Below are 21527 nucleotides of genomic sequence, written 5' to 3'. Positions count from 1 at the left end.
GTGTAGCCTGCATGGGTTTAATATTTTTTGGTGTGAGGGCTCTTTTTAGTATAGATGTCTGCCGCCTCTTTCCTCAGTGTATGCTGGCTGTTATCCCTTTGATAGGAGGTGTGACTGATGTTGTGGTGACCAGAACCTGCACTGGATATTGAGCAGGGCCTCCCCTTTGCTCTCTGGTTGTCACTGCCCTGTCAGGGGTGGGATCTGCTACCTAGTCGTCGGAGTAGAGTCCCCCAGATCTGTTTCTGAGCTGTGTTTCTGATCTGTGGTGTGAGGTAGGTGGGACTGGGGCATTCCTCCTCTGGAGCTGTTCACCTATGGGTGTGCTCTGTTGTGTCACCTTCACCTGTTGTACAAGCTCTTAGATTACACTGTTGTTGGTACTGCTCTCGTCTCCACCTTAACCGTGGGAATGCCTGCAGTTGGCCCCAGTGTCCCTCAGACATTGTTTTCACCAGGCCACCAGCGCAGATCCACTGAAGTCATGTCCCAGGATTGCAGTAAGCATGGATCTGGACCCGCTGTGTGCACTACGGGGGCAGCTCAGACTCTGGCCTGGCCCGACCCCCTGTGTAAGTGCCCACAAAGTCTACAGCTGTTAAGCTAGGCCCATCTTGGCTGCAGGAGCAGCTGCTGTCCATTTAGATGTTCTGCAGGCACTTAGCTTACAAAGCTGGTCGCAGGGTCATCAATTCGCAGATTGTGCAGCTGCGAGGAGAGACTTCAGCTTTTCTTCCTTAGTTGTACAGCCCCTGGGGCTCAGCTGTGGTTTCAGCACCACCTCTGCATGTGGGCCACCCACAGGGGTCTGCTCCCGAGGCTGCCCTGGAGCACACAAGTCCGCCCCGGCGAGGAGGGGGTTGTGGATGCAGCAGCAACGGGGGTCACAAGAGCTCCTGCCCTGGCAGGAGCCCTTCCCCGTGCCCAGGGAGGCAGGGGCCTCATGTGGGGAGAGAGGCTGCAATGGCAGTCCTGCCCCTTGCAAGTCACTTAACAGTGGTGCTTCGCTTCTATGGCAGTCTGGGTTTCCTCTACAAGCGTTCCTAGTTGTGGATTTCCTCACTTCCATCCCCTCAGGCTGTCTCCGCACAGTCAACAGTCAAAAGTCTTCTCCCCGGGTCTGCTCTCCAAACCCCACATTTTAGCACCCAGCCCCCATACACACTGGCGACACACCTTTCAGGCTGGGGCACACAGGGCTGTGGCGAGGACCATCTGTGTAGGTCTCACTCTGTCCTGCCTGCCACAGACAGGTTGCTGGGCTCTCCTCTCGTAGCCCCCAAAGTTCCCCTTCTGTCCCAACTGATCTCCTCGCTGTGAGGGGGCTTCCCCGGGTGCGGGAACCTCTCCTCACCTTCAGCTCCCCCAAGGGGTGCAGGTCCCATCCCACTTCCTATCCTCTTCCTTTTCCCTTCTTTCTTTCATGCTACCCAGTTACGCAGGGGTCTTTCTTGTCCTTTTAGGTGTCCGAATTTGTCGTTTTCGCTATAAAACCATGTATGTGCCAAGTGTCCTGATTAAGAATGATTAAAGAAAAGACACATTTCTCTTCTCCCCCAACCCAACCCCCCTATCATTTTAGACCCCTAAGGGGACCTGTGCAAGATCAGTGAAAATTGCCATTGACACGGGGTACCGGCACATTGATGGCGCCTACCTCTACCAGAACGAGCACGAAGTGGGGGAGGCCATCAGGGAGAAGATAGCAGAAGGAAAGGTGCAGAGGCAGGATATCTTCTACTGCGGAAAGGTGAGGTCTTCCCTTCACCCTACACGACTTACGTTCATGGTGGGTCTGACGTCTTTTCTCTGCTGAAGAATATTGAACTCACCAAACCCTGCAGGCTTGCAGGATCTTAGTTCCCTGTGTCCCCTGCAGTGGAAGTACAGAGTCCTAACCGCTAGACTGCCAGGGAAGTCCTGAGGAGTGAGTTCTTAACTGCCAAATTCCTCAATCTTGCCAAGGATTTAGGGACTAATTAGCCCCATGAAGTTTAGGGAAAAGTTCTTTCTTCATACTTGGGCATTGATTTAAGACAATACGGAAGAGCCAAATCAAAGAAAGTTGATTTGAGGAGTGAAGGGAAGTAAGGAGGTGGTTCATGTTATAATAAGCATGTGTCAAAACTTCTTTTAAAAGGAGGCAGCGTTTTCTTCTGTATATGCCTATTTGTCCATAGATCACTAATTTTTTTTGAGATATAATTCATGTACCATAAAGTTCACCATTTTTAGTATATTCATAAAGTTGTTCAACCATGACCACTACCTTTTCCAGAATATTTTTATCACTCCAAAAAGAACCCTCTTACCCACTAGTAATCACTGCCTATTTATCCCTCTCCCCCATTCACTGGTAAACACTGATCTACTTTCTGTCTCTTTAGTTTTCCTATTCTGGACATTTCATACAAAAGGAATCATACAATATGTGTTCTTTTCTGTCTAGCTTCTTTCACTTAGTATAATGTTTTCTACTTTCAACCATGTTGTAGCACATATCAGAATTTCATTTCTTTTTATGGCCAAATACTATTCCATTGTATGGATATACCACATTTTGTTTAGATCACTACCTTTTGAGAAATTGAAATCTCCAGAAATCACTATCCACTGAAGAGCAATCAGAAAGATAAAGCACCATGATAAAATGAAAGCCAGTGGAAATGTAGGATACATATTTACAGGCAGCCTTGCAGGAATAAAACTGTATAACTTTAGAGAACTTGTAATACAATTCTCCTAAGTTTTCTAAAGAGAACAAAAAGGTGCTTCTGACTTCACTCACTCCCCAGACCCCGTCCTCCCTACTCCTTTCCAGCCTCTCCAGGAGTTTGCAGTTTCCCAAGTCACCAGCCACTTATGGGCTATGATTTCAAGGGGCCATGTAGAGCCACTGTCCCAAAATATCAGCCTGAAGCTTCTCACTTTATTATAGCTTTACAGCCTGATTCCTAAAGATTTTGTTATTACAGAGTCTCTCATTACAACTCACCAAGTGTTTCTGGGGAAAAATAAACTTGAACTCATATCCTGAGGACCTGAGCCAAAGAATCCTGCCCAAAGCTGGAAATATTTTTGAATTTATTAAAAAAAAAACCACTTTCATTCTTATCTCCTTGGTAAACCGTTAAAGCTGTTGGAATACCTATCATGATGAAAAAATTGAACTGAATTAAATCACCCATTTCATTTCATTTCAAGGCTTGATATGAGTTAACATTTACAAAGCACTTAAAGAGTACCTAGAGCTAGTACTGCATGTTTGTTGAATAAAAATAGATTAAAACATAAAACAGAATTTTCAGTTAGATGAGATTTCACCAATACACCAAAAGGACCCACAGTAACAACAAAAACACGTTTTTCTCTACTCTCACATTGTCTTCTCTATGCTCTGAAGGCAAGAAAAAAATTATTGTCCAACATAGGAAAAAAATCAAATTTTGCTAATTTTGCTTGCTCTTAACTTGTGGCAAAAAATGTACATAAATTCCAAGCTTTTTCTCCCAAAAAATATGTAAGCAAATTTGATGCTCCAAGAAGATGTATTCATTTATCCTGAAGCTCTGGGTACCCTTCAGCATCCCATGTTTTACAGACCTCAAGGGTACACATGCTCCAGTTTGACAACCCAAGGCTTAATCTTTCATTACCTAACACTTTAGAGAACGAGTAATTTCTTTTTCTTTTTTTTCTTATTTATGTTAAGCTGTCTACATTCCTTTTATTTACTTTTTCAGCTTTATTGAGATATAATTGACATATGGCCTTGTATAAAGTGTACAATGCACTGATTTGATACAATTATATATTGCAAAATGGTTACCACCATAGTGTTAGCTAACACCTCCATCACATTACATAATTACCATTTATTTTCTGTGATGAGAACATTTAACATTTATTCTCTTAGCAACTTTCACGTATATAATACAGTATTGTTATCTATAATCACCATGCTGTTCATTAGATCCCCAGAACTTATTCATCTTAGAACAGGGAGTTTGTACCCTTTGACCAACATCTCCCCATTTGTATTCATGAATAGCTGTTTTGTTTTGTTTTGTTTTTTCATGAATAGCTATTTTATTGTTTTTTAATATAAATTTATTTATTTTATTTATTTTAGTTTTGGCTGCGTTGGGTCTTCGTTGCTACACGCAGGCTTTTCTCTGGTTGCGGTGAGCAGGGGCTACTCTTCATTGTGGTGTGCAGGCTTCTCATTGTGGTGGCTTCTCAGGAGCACAGGCTCTAGGCACGCGGGCTCATGAGCGCAGTCTCAGTAGTTGTAGCGTACGGGCTTAGTTGTTCCGCGGCATGTGGTATCTTCCTGGACAAGGGCTCAAACCCGTGTCTCCTGCATTGGCAGGCGGATTCTGAACCACTGCGCCACCAGGGATGCCCCATGGATAGCTATTTAATTGTTGATCTTTGTTGGAGGACTGGAGGCTGGGGTCTCCCATGCCGCCATTTTGTTGACATTATTGGTTCAGATCTTAGTAGGGAGTGGCAGAATTTTCCTGGGGAAATGAGGAAGTGAACCAAATGAGAACAAAGGAGTGGTGAAAAGGGATCTAAACTTTTGCAATAATTTAAAATTTCACCAGCTTCTGCACCACCCATCACAATGTGGAGGATCTGGTGAAGACACATACACAACCATATTTCTTACTCAGATGAAGCACACCTTTTATCAGTGAAAGGAAAGTAAAGTGCCAAGCCAGGTCAGAACCACTAGTCAGATACATGTTCCCTAATTACACAGTGAGGAAAAGTGAAAGTGCGAAGAGTCGATTAGGCAGTTAGCACAGAGCAGAGGAAGACTTTATTGCTGAATTAGGTACTCTGTGGTTCAGATGGATCTTGAAATCTCTGGTACTATATTTGGATAAAGTTATACTCTGGATGTCAAGTTATATCAGCTCAACCTGTACTCAGATGACACTGCAACGTAAACATATTTTTGTGAAATGAAGTGGTTGAATACAATGTGTATGAGTGTTTGTAAAGAATAAAGGGCTGGGAATTCCCTGGCGGTCTAGTGGTGAGGACTCTGCTCTTCCACTGCAGGGGGCATGGGTGTTGGGGAACTAAGATCCTGCATGCTGCACGGTGCAGCCACAAAAAAAGAAACAGTAAAAACAAATTTTAAAGGGCTGCATCATTGTTAATAATAATAATGAGGATATTAGTTAACTATCTCCCTTTTTTTCTTTCAGCTGTGGGCTACACATCATGACCCACAGATGGTCCGCCCAACTCTGGAGAGGACGCTCAGGGGCCTCCAGCTAGATTATGTAGATCTTTACATCATTGAAATACCCATGGCTTTTAAGGTAAGTTCATATGCCTAAAGGTAAAGCCTCTGCTCTTTGGCAACCATGGGCCAACATCTATGTACGGGAAGCTCATTCATTACTTAGCACCATAGAATATTATGATGTTTTGTTACCGTAAATCAGATAGTACTGACCTAACCCAACAAATGCCAAGAAAGATTATGTGTAGCCAACTCAGGCCTGGATCCCAAGTTTCTAGATTCATAATCTAATGCACTGTCTGTTATATCCTGTCTTTGCAGCTATAAACGCTCTCCATCAAACCAACAAGTAGTCTCCTAACTGTAGTCCACATTGCAGTTGTCCAGCATCCAGACACACCCTTCTTCCCATTCACACAGTCCCGAAAACATCCCTGCACAACATAATGTAAAATAATAAATACAACTGAAAACCTACTCACACTCCACCCTCTCCAAAGGAAAATAACCCAAAGAGTAGTCAGATTTTTGAAGGCAGCTCCAAGATCAGGACCTCTAGGTGATATCTATTCCTCTAACTCAAATGCACTCCTTCCTTGAACTTTCTCCATATACGGACTCAGTTTAACCACCACCAACACACCCAGTATACACTGCTGAAGAGCAGCAGCTGCTTTAAAGTTTCACTGAGGGAAGGAGAGATTGAAAAACAAAACTGACCACTTGTCCATGAGGTAAACCAGATCCTGCTGGACAGGAAAGACAAGGACTCCCTGCCATTGCAGTGGCCAGAATTTCTTTACACAGCCAACCTGGCTGCCCCGTTCTGTTCTCTGGAAGCACCTTCCTTATTAACTCTCCTCTGTGGTCACATCTTGGATGTGACCTTAGCAATTATATATCCCAAAAACCTCATTTCACAGAAGAGAAAAGCAATGAACTACTTAGGATTAAAGTCCATCAGAATTGGAACCAGATCCTGGGTCGCCTGATGCCAATCTTATACGTGTTCCCTTATACTACACTACCCTCTGCCTTATCCTCGCAAGCCTAATAATCGCAATGTCCTGTGGACTACAGTGATTTTTTTATTTCAGGCTCTTGGGATTTTGACCTTAGCCCTTCTCCTCACTCAACTAACTTCGATTCTTATTCAAATGACAGAGTTCTAAGCTGAGTCTTACAGATTTGGAAAGAACCTGTATTTAAAAGTGAGAAAATGAAATTTACTCCTCTGTGGCTAACTAATGACTTGTAAAATCTTTTTGGAGAAGGTAAATAAAGGAATTCTATTTCTATTCTTAAATAGGATCAAGGCTCAAGGACACAGAGAAGGTAAATTTTTAACAGTGAGAAATTACACAGTATAGTGACATTACCTCCCAACTGAACCTGTACTTCCTGTAATTGAGAAATCAGTCTTTGAAGCCAAAATATCACTTGCTTTTTGAATCTCATGATTCTTTTTAAAGAAAAACCTTTCTCGCTAAAATATTTTACCACTTTGTTATTTTTTAAATATAAAGTTAATAAGCAGACACAATTTCAGAACAACAAAAAGTACAAAAAATCATGATAAGACATTTTAAAAAGACGAAGTTATTGCTAAACAGGAATGAAGGTCAATAGCATGGGTTTTTAGAGGGTTGAGTTATTCTTCTAATAATGCCTTACAGTCAGGAGCAGGAAAGGAGGAAAAAGACAATGAGTTTATCCAAATGAAGGGATTAGTAAAGTAAGCACAGTGGAACATCATAGAAATATCTAACATGGGTTCAGACTTGGAGAGGACTTAATTAAAATTTGTGAGAGTAAAAACTATTAATAGTGAGAGTTCATAATGGAGATATAAAGCCATTTCAGGTCAGAAGTAAAATTAGGAAGTGCAAAAAGCAAGAAATATGGAGGGAGTCTGGAGTGGAAATAAGCCTCGTAAGTGTTGAGAAGGTCAAAGGGCTTAGAAATCAGAGGTAACCAGGGTAGTTAATATGAATGATTACATGGCTTTGAGGAGAAAGGAGTCTTTTTCCTGCTCTCGGTGAAATAGAAGAAAATTGAGGTGAAATTATCTTTGCTAAAGAGGGCATGGAGAAATTGTTATCACCAGGTGAAAGATTAATTCAGGTGAGATGGCAAAGCGAAAAATTAGGGAAAATTTTTAAGAATATAATGGATTTTATCCAATTGCTTGATTTTCAACAACAAAAAATTCCTATTATCAAGGTCTACAAAGACTTCTATGCCACCAACCAAATCCAGTAGACACTTTGTCCTCATATTTTATTTGATCTCTTTCAGCACAGTTGACTACTGCCTCCTTCTTTAAACATTTTCATCTCATGGCTTCTATGATATCACCCTCTGGTGATTCTTTGACAGCTTCTTCTCTGCCAAACTCCAAATGTTTTGCCCAGTGCTTTATCCTCAATATTCTTGTCTTACTGAGCCGTACTCTCTCTATAGGTGATTTCATCCAGTTGCATGGATTGAATACCATTTTATATGCTGAGGACTCCCAAATTTTATCTGTACCCATGATCTCTCTCTGAGCCACTCTCTGAGACTTCTCTGTTCTCTTCAAATATCCACTTGACTGTCCAACAGTCATTTCAAACTCAAACTATCCAAAACAAAACTCTCAATTCCTTGTCCAACCTCAGGAAATGATTACCACCATCCACTCAAGGAGTCTAGAAATTATCTTTTATTTCTATCCCATTTCCAGGCCCATAAGAGATGGGTCCCATTTTTAAATATAGCAAAAAAGGAGAAATCTGAAAGACAATTTCCACACCATAGTCAATCTTCATTGGGAAAGTATCATCCAAAAGTTAGAGGAGGAGGTTTGACACTTACATAGTGTATGAGGTAGAAAAAAAGATGCTGAACTCCTGGAGGGCCCAAAAAGGGTAAGAAAAGAACCATGGGGCGATTAGCCAGACCTGAGAAGTAATGTGCTATGCATTTCCCTTATACTTAAGGAATATTGCATTCCTCAACTATACTTAGCTGAAGAATTTCCTCCTCTCAGCCTTAGTGATGACCTCTGGTTTCTTATAAGAGTAAGAAATTTGCTGTCCTCAACTTTGGCCAGGATAGACTATCCAAACACTGAGTCTAAAAGTCCTAATTCTCAACTTTTACTTTTCTTTAATGAGAAATTTTATCATTAAGAGAGAACTTCATGGCTTAAGAACAACAATAATCTGTCAATAAATAAAGAATAATGAATGCTGGGGTGAGAGAATGAGACTAATGTGTCATATATGTTGGACAAATGAATTTCTGGACAGTTCCACAGGGGGAGGGGAAAAAAAAAAAAATATATATATATATATATATATATATATATATATCTTGAATTGGTTTCCCAGGGCCCGGGTATATTGGAATACTGACTACTTAAATTCCATCATTTCAATCCCCAGATATAAATAAAGTTAACTACACCTTTTTCATTTTCTTTTTCTTTTTTAACAGCCTGGAGATGAATTCTATCCTAAAGATGAAAATGGCAAATGGTTATATCACAAGTCAAATCTGTGTGCCACTTGGGAGGTGAGTTCAAGTGGGCCTCTTATGTTAAAAGAGTACATTTTTAAATTGTGATCTGGTTATTCCTATTCGATTTACGGAGAGTTGTAACCTTTACTCCCAATGAAAAGTAGTAGTCAGGTATTTCTAACCACGAGCAAAGATGTATAAAATCTCCACTTCTGAGTGCTGAAAAATGTTTGATTTTGCTTTGATGGAAGAGAAGAATGCCAAAGATAAGGAAGAGAGAAGTGTGGGAGGAAAAATAAAGTAAAGGAAATAAGTTCTACTGTAACAGTAAATAAAAATATATAAATGAGATAAACTCACAAATTTTTGGTTTCTCAAATTGAATTTTTAAAAATCAGTAATATGATGTCTAAAAGAAACAAATGTAAAATAATATATGAAAAACTGAAAAGCAATTCTGGTGCCATTTCTGAGCAGGCTGCTGGCTCTTTCCCCAAGATTATAAGAGTGAGAAACTAGGGGAAAATAATGCGAAAACCCTTATGGATTTAGGTGGGAGGCAGGTACAGATATTTTGAACTGGTTTGTTTATGAGGTTATACGGAAGCTTTTACCTAGAGTGAAAAGCAACTCAGCAACCACTAAGATAATATAGGAGAGGAACTATCGGAGTTATTTTTGCTCTTATTTCTCTCTTGCTATAGCCTTGGGACACACTCCACACATGTAGACACTTAGGACTCGTGTTCAGATGTCTTCAGGAATCAAGTCAGAGCAGCACTGGAATCTTGCACTTGTGAGAAGCTGATAAAAACATAAGTCTCTGCCTGACCTCTGGCAGTTGTTTCCTGCCTCTCCCAATTCAAACTCCAAAGGCTGGAAATGATACTCTAATGATCATCTCATTCTAATAGACTTCCCCCTGTTTAGGTTACAGCTGAGGATCTGAACTGTGGCTTGTTTTGAGGGGTGAGGAGGCACTGACTGTGTTTTCTACTGTCTGGGGCTCTCCACCCGAAAGACCATACACTCACTCCTGACCTCATTGGAGCTGACTAGGATTGGAGTTTGGCATTCTCCTCTAAGGGACTGCCTCACAGTGTACCTAATATCCTCAGGAGAAAATGAGCTCAGAGCCCAAAATAACAAGGCATTTATTTCACAAGGAAACAACATATCTCAATTACATATCACAACAAAAACAGAACAGAGGACCAAGAACTTTTTAATTAGCCAATTAATATATTCAAGGAGATAAAAGAAAGATATCAGCAATATGAAATAAGAACAAGAAAACTTTTTTTAAAACAAGCAAAAATAATAATTATGAAAAATAAAAACACAGTGCAGTAGATGGGATAAAAATAGAATGGGTACAGATAAGGAAAAGATGATCAGCTTAAAAGATCAGAATGAGGAAATCTCCCAAGTGAAGAAGGAAAGGACAAGAAAAAATTTTAAATGTGAAATATGAAAAGCTAAGAGATGTAAATCATAAAATTAGAATTTCCAGTATCCACACAATAGAAGTCTTAGAAAAAAAGAAAGAAAAGGAAGTAATAATTGAAGAAAAAACCCAGAGATGTTGAAAAGGCATGAATTACCAAAGAGGAAAGAGAAAGAAACCCATACCTGGATGCTTTATAGTGAAATTTCAGGATGTCAAACATAAAGAGAAAATGTTAAAACTTCTGGAGTATAGCAAACAAGCCAGTAAAGGAGACAAAATGAAATGATAAAAAATAATCAGTCTAAGAGAAGGCAGGAAAATAAGAAAAAAGGGGAAATGAATAGATGGGAAAAACAGAAAATAAATAGCAATATGGGGGATTTAAATTCAGTGGTGTCAATAATCACAGTGTATGTAAAGAGCCTAAACAACCCAGTTAAAATGCAGAGGTTTTCAGAATGGATAAAAGGCAAAACCCCACCATATATTATATACAAGAAACTCATTTTAAATAATAAGACACACAACTAAGCCCATGCGCCACAACTACTGAGCCCGCGCTCTAGAGAGCACACGCCATAACTACTGAGCCTGCATGCTGCAACTACTGAAACCCGCATACCTAGAGCCCATGCTCAGCAACAAGAGAAAGCCACCACAATGAGAAGCCTGCACGCCGCAACGAAGACTAGCCCCTGCTCACCACAACTAAAGAAAGCCTGCACACAGCAGCAAAGACCCAACGCAGCCAAAAATTTTTTAAATAATAAATAAATAATAAAACAAATAGGTTGAAAGTAAAAGGTTAAAAAAAAAAGTGAAAGTCTAGAGCTGACAGTAATCAAAAGAGAGCTGGAGTAACCATTTTAATATCAACAAAAATTTCAGAGCAAAGAGTGTTACCAGGGATAAGGAATTTTGTTTTATAATAATAAACGGTTCAATCCTAAACATCTATGCACCTAAAAACAGAACTCCAAAATACATGAAGCAAAACTAAGAGTAGTGAAAAGAGAAAAAGAATAATCTAGTCAGAGATTTCAAAACCTCTCTCTTGATAATTGAGATAATAAGTAGACAGAAAGTCTATAGAATATAGGAACTTAAACATTATCAAACAACTTGACCTAATTGATATTTATAGAATACTTTTCCAAAATATAACAGAATGCTATTTTTCTAGTGCACATGGAATACTTCACAAAATAGTTCATTTTCTGAGACATAAAATGGATCTCAATACATTTAAAAATATTCTTAGGGCTTCCCTGGTGGCGCAGTGGTTGAGAGTCCGCCTGCCGATGCAGGGGACATGGGTTCGTGCCCCGGTCCGGGAAGATCCCACATGCCGCGGGGCGGCTGGGCCCATGGGCCATGGCCGCTGAGCCTGTGCGTCTGGAGCCTGTGCTCCGCAGCGGGAGAGGCCACAGCAGTGAGAGGCCCGCGTACCGCAAAAAAAAAAAAGATACTCTTCATGCAAAGTAGGCTGTCTGATGACATTGGAATTAAATTTGAGTTAATAACAAAAATATATCTGAAAAATATATATATATATATCTGAAAAATCATCATATATTTGGAAACTAAGAAGATACATGTAAATAACCCGTAAGATAAAGAAAAAATAACAAAATCTGAATCTATATGTAGCAACACACAATTGGAAATGGAATTTTTTAAAAACAATGTTAAATATTTAGAGATAAATTTAACAAAATCTATGCAAGACATATAGTTAAAACTACAATATTTTACTGAGAGGATTTTTTGTTAATTTGAACAAATAGAGAACTGTATCATGTTCTTTGATGGAAAGATTGAATACAGATAATTTGTTAATTCCCCCCTAATTCATGGATAGATTCAGTGCAATCCCAATGACTATCCCAAAGGAAATTGAAAAGCTGATTCTAAAATGTATAGGGAAGTGCAAAAACCATAATGATAAAGATTTAATTTACTAAGAAGATATATCAGTCTTAAACACATATCTACCAAATAAAATATCTTCAAAATATATAAAGCAAAAATTGATAGAATACAGAAAGACACTGGTAAATCCACTGTTACAGTGGGAGATTTCTGATATATTTCTCTAAATTATTGAAAAGCCAGGAAAAGCTAGACCTAATCTTCTATATAATGCATGTGTATGTGAGAGAGAGAAACAAGAAGGATCTGTATCCAAAAATAGGAGAATATACATTTTCCACACATACCAGACACATAAAAATTTTCAGGTACTGTACCATAAAGAAAACCTCAACAAATTTTAAGAAATAAGATCATTATTATCATGCTGGTATACATTATGAAAATACAAGAGGAAGATATGATATACAACATTTCCCCAAAATCATTCAATTACAGAATTCCTGCCTATCTCCTCCACTTTTCTTTAGTTCACAGAATGCCTATTAATATACCCGGGGACTTTACTTTTTAAAGAATGCACAGTCACCTTTATAAATGTTTATTCCTGCTTGTGTTGAGATTTCTTTCTTGACCCATTTGCTCTTACCCTACAGGCTTTAGAAGCTTGCAAAGATGCTGGCTTGGTGAAATCCCTCGGTGTATCCAATTTTAACCGTAGGCAGCTGGAGCTTATTCTGAACAAACCAGGACTTAAGCATAAGCCAGTCAGCAACCAGGTACAGCTTGACAAGGGGAGGGAGGGGAGGGGGGGTGTGGGGAGTGGGGAATGTGGGAGGATCCATTACTCAACAGAAAGAATCCTGGACTAGGAGTCAGGGAGTCTTGTGGTCACTTTACGTGTATCTCATCATTAGACCGTGGGCAAGTCAATTTATGTCTCTTAAGAAAAAAGATTTGAAAGTCCAAATCCAAAAAGTAACCCAAACTTTTTCTGAAGAAAAATAATAATGTAGGGGAACAAAACCTACCAGACATTGACACACAGAGTATTTAAAATAATGTAAGATTACACAAGAACCAACATACAAATAAATAGAAAATAAGAAATACCTTAGAAACAGTCTCAAATAAAATAAAAACTTAATGTAAAATAAAATAGCACAAACTAATGACAAAGGAATTGATTTTTCAGTGAATAGTGTGGGGAAAATTGATAGTTATATAGTAACAAATATAGATCTTTGCCTCATGTTATACTCCAAAGTGTCCCTTTGATCAGGCGTTAAAGAAGAAACAAGAAATTATTTGTGAATACTACAAAAGAATTTTAGTTTTCTGGAGCTATGGATAGAAAGGGAAGCCATGGGAAAGTTATAAAGAAAACCAATACATGTAATAGTGTAAAAATGTTAAACACTAAAAATATTAGAAACAAAGAGCAAACAAAATTAGATGATTATATCTAAAAATATAACAGAAAAAGGGGATCATGTCCTTACGAATTAAAAGCCTAATAAAAATCAATGAGAAAAATACTAAGGCTCAAAAGAAATGAACAGAAAGTCACAGAAGACAGATTGCAAGACTGATAAACATATGAAAAATATTTAGCTGCTCTAGTAATTATGGAAATTTAAATTTAAGTGTAATTTTGTATTGTGTATCAAATTAGCAAAGTTTCTGTTTTATTTTTTAATATAGTGTTCCATGTAAGCAAGTGATGGAGTGCTGGCAAATGCAAATTGGTTCAACCTTCCTGAAAAGCAATTTTGCAATAAGTAGCAAGAGTCTTAAAAAGTGTTTAGTTTTCTATTTCTAGGAATCCATCCTTGTGAAAAAAAATCAGAACACCCATATGTGTGTTTGTCACAGCACTTTATGTGTGTGTTTGTCGCAGCACTGTTTATCATGGCAAAAAAAAAAAAAAAAAAAAAAAAACACCAAAAAGGAAACAACATAAATATGAAAAATTCAGGGAATGTTTACATAAACTTTAAAACATTTATAATATGTGAAATCTTAACAAAAAATGTTCTTGAATCACTCTTGAGGAAAAGAGAAATGGCCACGATATTAAGTGGAAAGACCAGGATACAAAACGTAATACAGTTTGAAGGCGATTATATTATTTAAAAAGTGCAAATATTGGAAAGAAATATATCAAAATGCTCACCGTGGCTATCTCTGGCTGTGAATTTTACAAGTAAATTTTGTTTTCTTCTTTATGCTTTTCTGTATTTCAAGTCTTCTGCAGTGAGCATATATTACTCTTATAATCACAACAAAATACTATTGTTAAATGGGGATATGACATCCTCTTCCCTCTACTTCATAAAACATTAAGCTGCACTAAAAAATGCTCTTGGAACTGGTAAATATTCACAAACTTGGATTATGGTGGACTTGTTTGTTGAATTCATTGTTATTAGAAACTCAAAAGGATTCATAACAGAAAAAATGAATTACCTACATCATGACAGTAGCCCACAGCTAAATAGAAGTGTTGCCATATTTAGAAGTACCACTGCCAAACTGATACCTCAGCTAGCGCTATATCATATGCTCTCAGGAACACAGAGCAACAACATTTGCCTTCCTCGTTGATCTCAATCCATCCCTTTATTCCTAACCAATCCCCTACCCAGCATATCCTTCACATCTCCTTCCTGCACCCCTAAGAACAATATTTTGTTCTAAAAATGTTGAAGTGACAAGCAGCTTTCTTCTTACAAATGCACAGAGACAGATGGTGATTTTCGACCTGAGAATGAAAAATAGTGAAAATTTGACAGTGTGTTTCCTCATGCCAAGGAGGAAATACCCTGATCTGTTGGCACAAGAATGTCGATCAGCTTCACAAATATACCCTGAAAGAGAATCAAGGCTTGTTGGAAGATCATAGCCTGAACCTATTCATGTGTCCTGTCGTGTCTGAAAGCAGAATATGTCAAAACTCTAGAGCTGGCAAGGTCAAAGTGCAGGTCTCCCAGCCACCAGCCATGACCCTATGCCCTGGTAGGACCATCTCTACTCCAGAGATACAAAATGAGCAGCTTTCAACCCAGGAATATGGTGAGCATATTTTGGGCATTAGACAGAGTGGACACATTTCATGTGCAAGGGATACATACCTGAAGGCTTGCCTGATTCAAAATTCACGTATTTCAAAACTAATTTTCCCATTAGACTAAATCTAACGTGAAATTTGCAAGATTTTATATTTTTCATTGACTTCGTGAACAAATTGACATAGAATATAACCTCACTCTATAGTCGTTCTCAGAGCTTGAGCAATCCAAGATTCCTTAGTACTCCCTATGATGTCCATCTGAAGCAATGTCCCTCCAGGCTCCGCCCCTGGCTTAGACTGTCTGAAAGCCTTCCTAGCGTCATACAGTGCTCTCCCAGCCCAGTTCAAAGGGGACTGTGGATCTATCTCAAGCCATTTAATCTCATACAAAGTTGCAACACCTAACTCTAGGAACAAAGGAAAGAAGGGAGGTAAGGAGGGACGGAGGGAAGGAAAGAAGAAGGGAAGGAGTAAGGAAACTTTCCACATTCTTCAGCTTTTCCTGATCCTATTCACCATGCCTAACTCACAGGTGTCCTGACACAGAAATTAGTAAATAGTTGTTGAGTGACTTCATTAATGAAATGAAAATTCAATGCAGTTTTTCATGGAAAGACAGAAGAGGTTGGGTTAATTAATGAAAGGACTTTTGCTATTTTCCTTCATGGATTCTGTCCAGCTTCTTAACTTCACCCTGTGAGATTTTGATATCTAAAACTACAGCATTACCAAAGGGTGTTGTAAAACCCCGGACACACCAAGACGCTGACGACTTACATCAGTTTTACCTAGCAAACAAAAGTAAATACTGCAGCTCCACTGGCTCATTCACAAAGGGCTCTAAGCAGTCCCTAGCAAAGAAGAAGGCAAGTGTGCTTAGGTACCCTTCTCCTTAGAAATAAGGATGACGTCAAAGCCCTGCAACATCAGGAACCATCACCACCCTCTACCTTAAACTGAGCATCCGCTCCCAGCCAGAAATGACCAGCTGTACCCCATACGAAGCCCAGCCTACAACAGTCTGCAGCATCAAGAGTGATGTTTCCTAAGATTCTGGCTTTGTCCTTGCTGTATAACTCTTGTTTTCACTCATTCAACAAATGGTCATCAAGCACCTGCCTTATGCCAGGCACTGTGCTAGGTTCTAGGCATGCAAAAGTGACCAAAGACAGATATAGTCCTTGCTCTCGTGGATCATACACTAATGAAGTCAGGAAAGTTATATGTAATTGGAAACTGAGACAGATGCTCTGAAGAGAAGGAATGTGACTCTCTGAGGTAATACGCACTTGGGTCATGTTAGCCTACCCTCTCCCACCCCCACCCTCACCTCCATCCCTAGAATTTCCTTCACTGAGTGGTCCTTTAGCCATATGCCCTCAAGTTTTTTATCAAAAAACTATCTATGCAAAGATCTTTGTTATATTACATATTATATTATATATTTGAGTTTATATTACATTAACTCAAATTTTTGTTGAGTACGGGTTTCTAGTATGTTGCCCAATGCAACTTTCTGTAAACTCCTGAATTTGTTCACAGAATGGATATTCCTGTTTGTTTTGTTTTTTAGTTGTATTAGCCTTATTATGTATACATTTTGTGTTTATATATATATATATGTATACACACACACATATATATGTATATAGGTAAATACACATGCTATATACACATGTGCATACACATATTTAGGCCAGAGACCATAACAGCACTCCAACTGATTAGAAAGGAGTCCCTGTGGGGAAAAGTAAATGTGTTTGGTGCAGGCAGGCAGGCACGAAAGTAAGGAATTCACACTTAGTCTTTAAGTGATGACGTGACCTGATAAAAAAGAAAAAAATTGTTTGAAAAGATTAGTGTACCAATAAGATAGAAAATGAGAAAGAGACCAAAGGGGGAGAGTGATGCTAGGAGTGGGAGAGGGTAAGGGAAAGAAATACAGTCCACCCTCCATAGCCATGGATGCAGAACCCGCAAATATAGAGGGCCCACTGTACTGCACCATTTCATAGAATGGACTTGAGCATCTCCGGATTTTGGTGTTTGCTGGGGTGGGGGTGTGTGTCCTGGCACCAATCCTACGTGAATACCTAAGGACCACTGTACTGTGGACACTGTGTGTCACTTTTTAGAATTAAGAAATGTTCCCAAGTGGGGGAGAAAACAAAAGTGTCTTAGGGAAAAGGAGGGATCAAGATTATGAGGGGGCAGGGGAAAAAGAAGAAATGGGAGAAACTGACAAGGGGGAAAAAGAAAGTTTATCAAATTAGAAAAAGGAAAGAAGACCCACCTCTAAGAGTTCCAGTTTACCTTTCCACTTCATCAGTAGCATTTTCTTGTGCCTTCTAGAAATGTAACTTGTCAAGTATTTAATACTTTAGATAGTGAAAATAATAATTATATACTTAAAATATTTTAATTAAGACTTGGTTGATTTTAATTAAAAAGAAAGCAAACACGTAGGTCAAAAACTACCGTAGTGTTTAAGAAGAAACTTTGAGAAGAACTTTTGTTGACACATGTGTTTTTAGTGCAGGAATCCTGTCAGTAAGATACAGAAAATGAAACTAGGCTTACACTTGGTGTAAAGAACTCTCCACCAAGAAGACAAAATTCATCTGTAAATTTAGTTTTATACACACTCTACCTCTTGTGAAAATATTCATAGATGTTTGATAGTGAGGGACAGAGGGCTTCTGCAACATGTCACTTCTATTTACCAAGACTGTAATGTGAACCTTGAGACTGCGTGTTTGTTATGGAAAATTGTATTTGCTAGAATATTTACTATAAATAATTGAATCTGTTCACTTAAAGTTTTAAACCGATAGCTGTAAAAATTGAATTTGTCCCCCAATTATTTTAGGATTAACCCACAGATGGTGACCTCACTAACCTTGTTTTAATTCATCTCACCAATATATAAACAATGTAAACTTCCTTGTTGGGAAAAATATGTAAGATTTACCTTGCTATCCAGAATACTTTTCAGTCGATTTTATTGAAGAACTTTTTACAAACTATATAAAATTGCATTCATCCAAAAGCCCTTAATTTTGTGCTCTGCTCTCCAATGCAACCACATAGGTTGAATGCCATCCATATTTCACCCAGCCAAAACTCTTGAAATTTTGCCAACAACATGACATTGTCATTATTGCATACAGCCCTTTGGGGACCTCTAGGAATCCATCCTGGTAAGTAATGCTGTCTGTCTCCTCAGGAAGTATATTTCCTTGGTGTAGAGTATGAGGCTAATGTAAATTACTTGACTGAAATGACTCTATTCAGCTGTGTGATCTTAAGGAAGTAATTTCTTCAAGTCGTTCTCCACATATGCAAATTACAGCTAACAAAACCTTCCTCACTGAGGTGTTGTAATAATTGATTAGACTCTACCTGTAGAAGTGCCTACCAGTACCTTATTATTTGACAAAGAGTCTCTATGGCCATATTCCGAAATTTTTGAAATCTCTGTATTCAGTGGCAACACTTCTACTGTGATGCATTCCACAGACTTAAGTAGAAATTTTTCTACTCTAAGATGATTCCAAGAGTTGTGCCTTTGTTTCTTCTACTTCAGTCTTCTTGCCTTCCCCTGTATGCCTACTTCCAACCCCATTCTCTCTATAAGATCCATGAAAGCAATATTATTTACCGTCTGGAAGAGGCAGCTCTGAATCTGCCTGTCTTGATCTTCTCAGACTAAGAGCAAGTCTTCTGAATACTCTGCACTCAGAGAAGTTGGTTACAGGTGACCTGAAGTGTTCTGGATAGGTTACCAGGTGAATGGGGGTCAGAGGAGGAGGGTGATTGGTAAACCGCTGGTTCTCATTACTCGGCCTAAATATGATGCATGTTTCGATTTTTTTTTTTTTAAAGGGTGAATGTGTCTTCCCCACCTTTGTTAAAGGATGCACTTCTAAACTCACTGGGGAAAAAATACAATAAGACAGCAGCTCAAGTTGTTTTGCGTTTCAACATCCAGCGAGGAGTGGTTGTCATTCCTAAAAGCTTTAACCCTGAAAGGATCAAAGAAAACTTTCAAGTAAGAGAACTGCTTCTGGAAATGTAAAAAGTAGGGTATTATTTTTTTGAGAGAGAATTTTGTGTTCAGATTAATAAGAAAGTTGCAATGCCTTCATATGTTATTTTATACCTGCTCCCTGACCCCCTCCACCCACACCTGGATTTAATTTTAGCTGAATTTGAGACAATTCCTAGTAATTCAGGGATTTCTTTGCTGCTTGTAGGCTATCTAGCTCCCTTATTTCTTCTGTTTCCTTACCTATTGACTCTGGACACTACCTACTCCCTTCCCCACCAGCACAGCAGGAATAGAAGGTATAAAATTGGAAATTCATAACAGTCAACTTTCCACCTTCTTAATGGCTCTGGAAAAAGTTGGAGACAAATTTGGAAATTATTGAAGAGGATCATTTAGACTTCATAAATGCCAACCCCCTTTATTTCCTCTATAAGTAATCTGTAATCAGCATTATAAATATAGGTGAGAAAAGAGGCCACTAGACAATGGAGTGATTAGTTTACTGTGCTACTTCCAAAGAATAAACTGCTAGGTAAATGCAGCCATAGAGAAGTACCATGTAAAGTTAATCAGTTACCCATCAGTTAATAATTTAAATTTCAAAAGTAAGTTGTTTTTTGTCTTACTCATAATTAAAGATAAAAATGAGATAGTATTTATCCCCTCAGATAGGAAAATAATCAGAATGTTAACAGTGTGTGGGAAAACAGGCAGTTTCATATAATACTATTAGAAACATAAAATGATGTAAGATTTGGAGAAGGATGTCATTTTTCCAGATCCATCAAAATTCAAACATACATGTCCATTGACCCAACAATCTTTTTCCCATAGATGTATTTGCATATTCATGCACACATATACAGATGTTTATTACAGCATACTTTATCAGCTAAAAAAAACTGGAAACAATTTTCAATAGGATATTGTAAAACAAATTATGATATATTTGTACAATGAAACAGTATATAGGCATTTATTTTTCTTTTTTAACAGAACTCTACTGAGGTGTAATTGAAATGCAATGAACTGAACATAAAGTATAAAATTGGAAAAGTTTTGACATATGTACACACCCATGAAACCATCACCACGATCAAGATAATGAACATATCCAGCACCTCCAATAGTCTCTTCATGCCCTTTTATAATCTATCCCTTCTGGTCCCCAATCCCAAGCAAGCACTGATTTTCTTTCTATCCCCATAGGCTAGTTTGCATTTCCTAGAATTTCAAATAAATGAATTCACACAGTATGTGTGCTTTTATATCCATTTTTAAATAATAAAGTGAAAATATAAGTACTGACATGGGAAGACATCCATGATATTAGACAATTATCTTCAGAGCTTTTTTGCTACCACATGAAGGAATGAAATTCAAATTTACCAAAGAAAAAGAGACATAATTTATTGGCTCTCATAACTGGGAAGTCCCTGGGTAGGTCAGACATGACTGGACACAGGTATTCTAATGATTTATAAAAGGATTGAGTTCTCCTCACCCCCTTTCTCCACATGGTGGCACACACAGATTAATATGGGTTAATCTGTTACCCACATTTAGTAAAGATGATCACAGATAAAGGCTTCTGTCTCTGTCAATCCCTGCTTGTCCTTTTATGGGTCATTGGCTACTCCCATAATAATCACTGTGTCTAATGAAAAAGATACCTTGATTGGTCCCCTGAGCTACATCCCTATTCTTGTGCTGAAGGAGGTGAGGTCATGTGACAAATAGCCCTACTAGGTGCGGGAAGGTGTTAAAGAAAAAGGAAGCTTGTAAGGATTTCTTTTATAAGTGACTGGTTCATTCATGACTGTTTTTATGTTATAATAAATTTCCTTCTACAATCTCATAACTCCAATTCTTGGATAATAAATAATCAAAGGAAAGAATGCTCTGAAAAGACCACTTGGAAACAATCCTTGGGGGAATGACTAAGTAAATCGTATTACATCTATACTACGGATATAGTAGTTAAATAAATAAAGTCAGTCTATATATTTTGACAGAAAAGATCACCAAGACATATTATGTGAATGAGATAAAGCTGCAGAATAATAGAAATATGATACAATTGCATTTTGCTGTTGCTGTGTTGAATGTTTGGAAGGAATCTGTGGGAAGGGGAATAGCACTGGGGTGGTGGGTATCAAGAGGCACTTTTGTTTCTTTTACTCCATACATGTCCATGTATTTCTGTAGTGTTTCATTTCTTTACAAAAAGCATATATTCATGTATTACTTTTACAATTAAAATTTATTCATGTAGGGCTTCCCTGGTGGCGCAGTGGTTGAGAGTCCGCCTGCC

General features: G+C 38.4%; 1 protein-coding gene across 2 annotated transcripts in view; it reads left to right on the top strand.

Annotated features, from left to right (window-relative positions):
* Positions 1-21527, top strand: part of AKR1D1 (aldo-keto reductase family 1 member D1) — a 77228-nt gene that overhangs the window by 50933 nt on the left and 4768 nt on the right. For both annotated transcript variants that reach the window (XR_009565184.1, XM_030853937.2), the window contains exons 6-11: positions 1583-1750; positions 5223-5339; positions 8744-8821; positions 12746-12868; positions 18253-18362; positions 19048-19213. Coding sequence is in view for 1 of the 2 variants with exons in the window: in XM_030853937.2 (XP_030709797.1) it covers positions 1583-1750; positions 5223-5339; positions 8744-8821; positions 12746-12868; positions 18253-18362; positions 19048-19213 (762 nt within the window). In the remaining variant the exon portion in view is untranslated. The remainder of the gene's footprint in view (positions 1-1582; positions 1751-5222; positions 5340-8743; positions 8822-12745; positions 12869-18252; positions 18363-19047; positions 19214-21527) is intronic.

The sequence above is a fragment of the Globicephala melas genome, chromosome 9, assembly GCF_963455315.2.
Source record: "Globicephala melas chromosome 9, mGloMel1.2, whole genome shotgun sequence".
In the NCBI taxonomy this organism is placed as follows: domain Eukaryota; kingdom Metazoa; phylum Chordata; class Mammalia; order Artiodactyla; family Delphinidae; genus Globicephala; species Globicephala melas.
The sequence above is the reverse complement of the archived record's forward strand: the minus strand, read 5'-3'. Positions and strand labels throughout refer to the sequence as shown.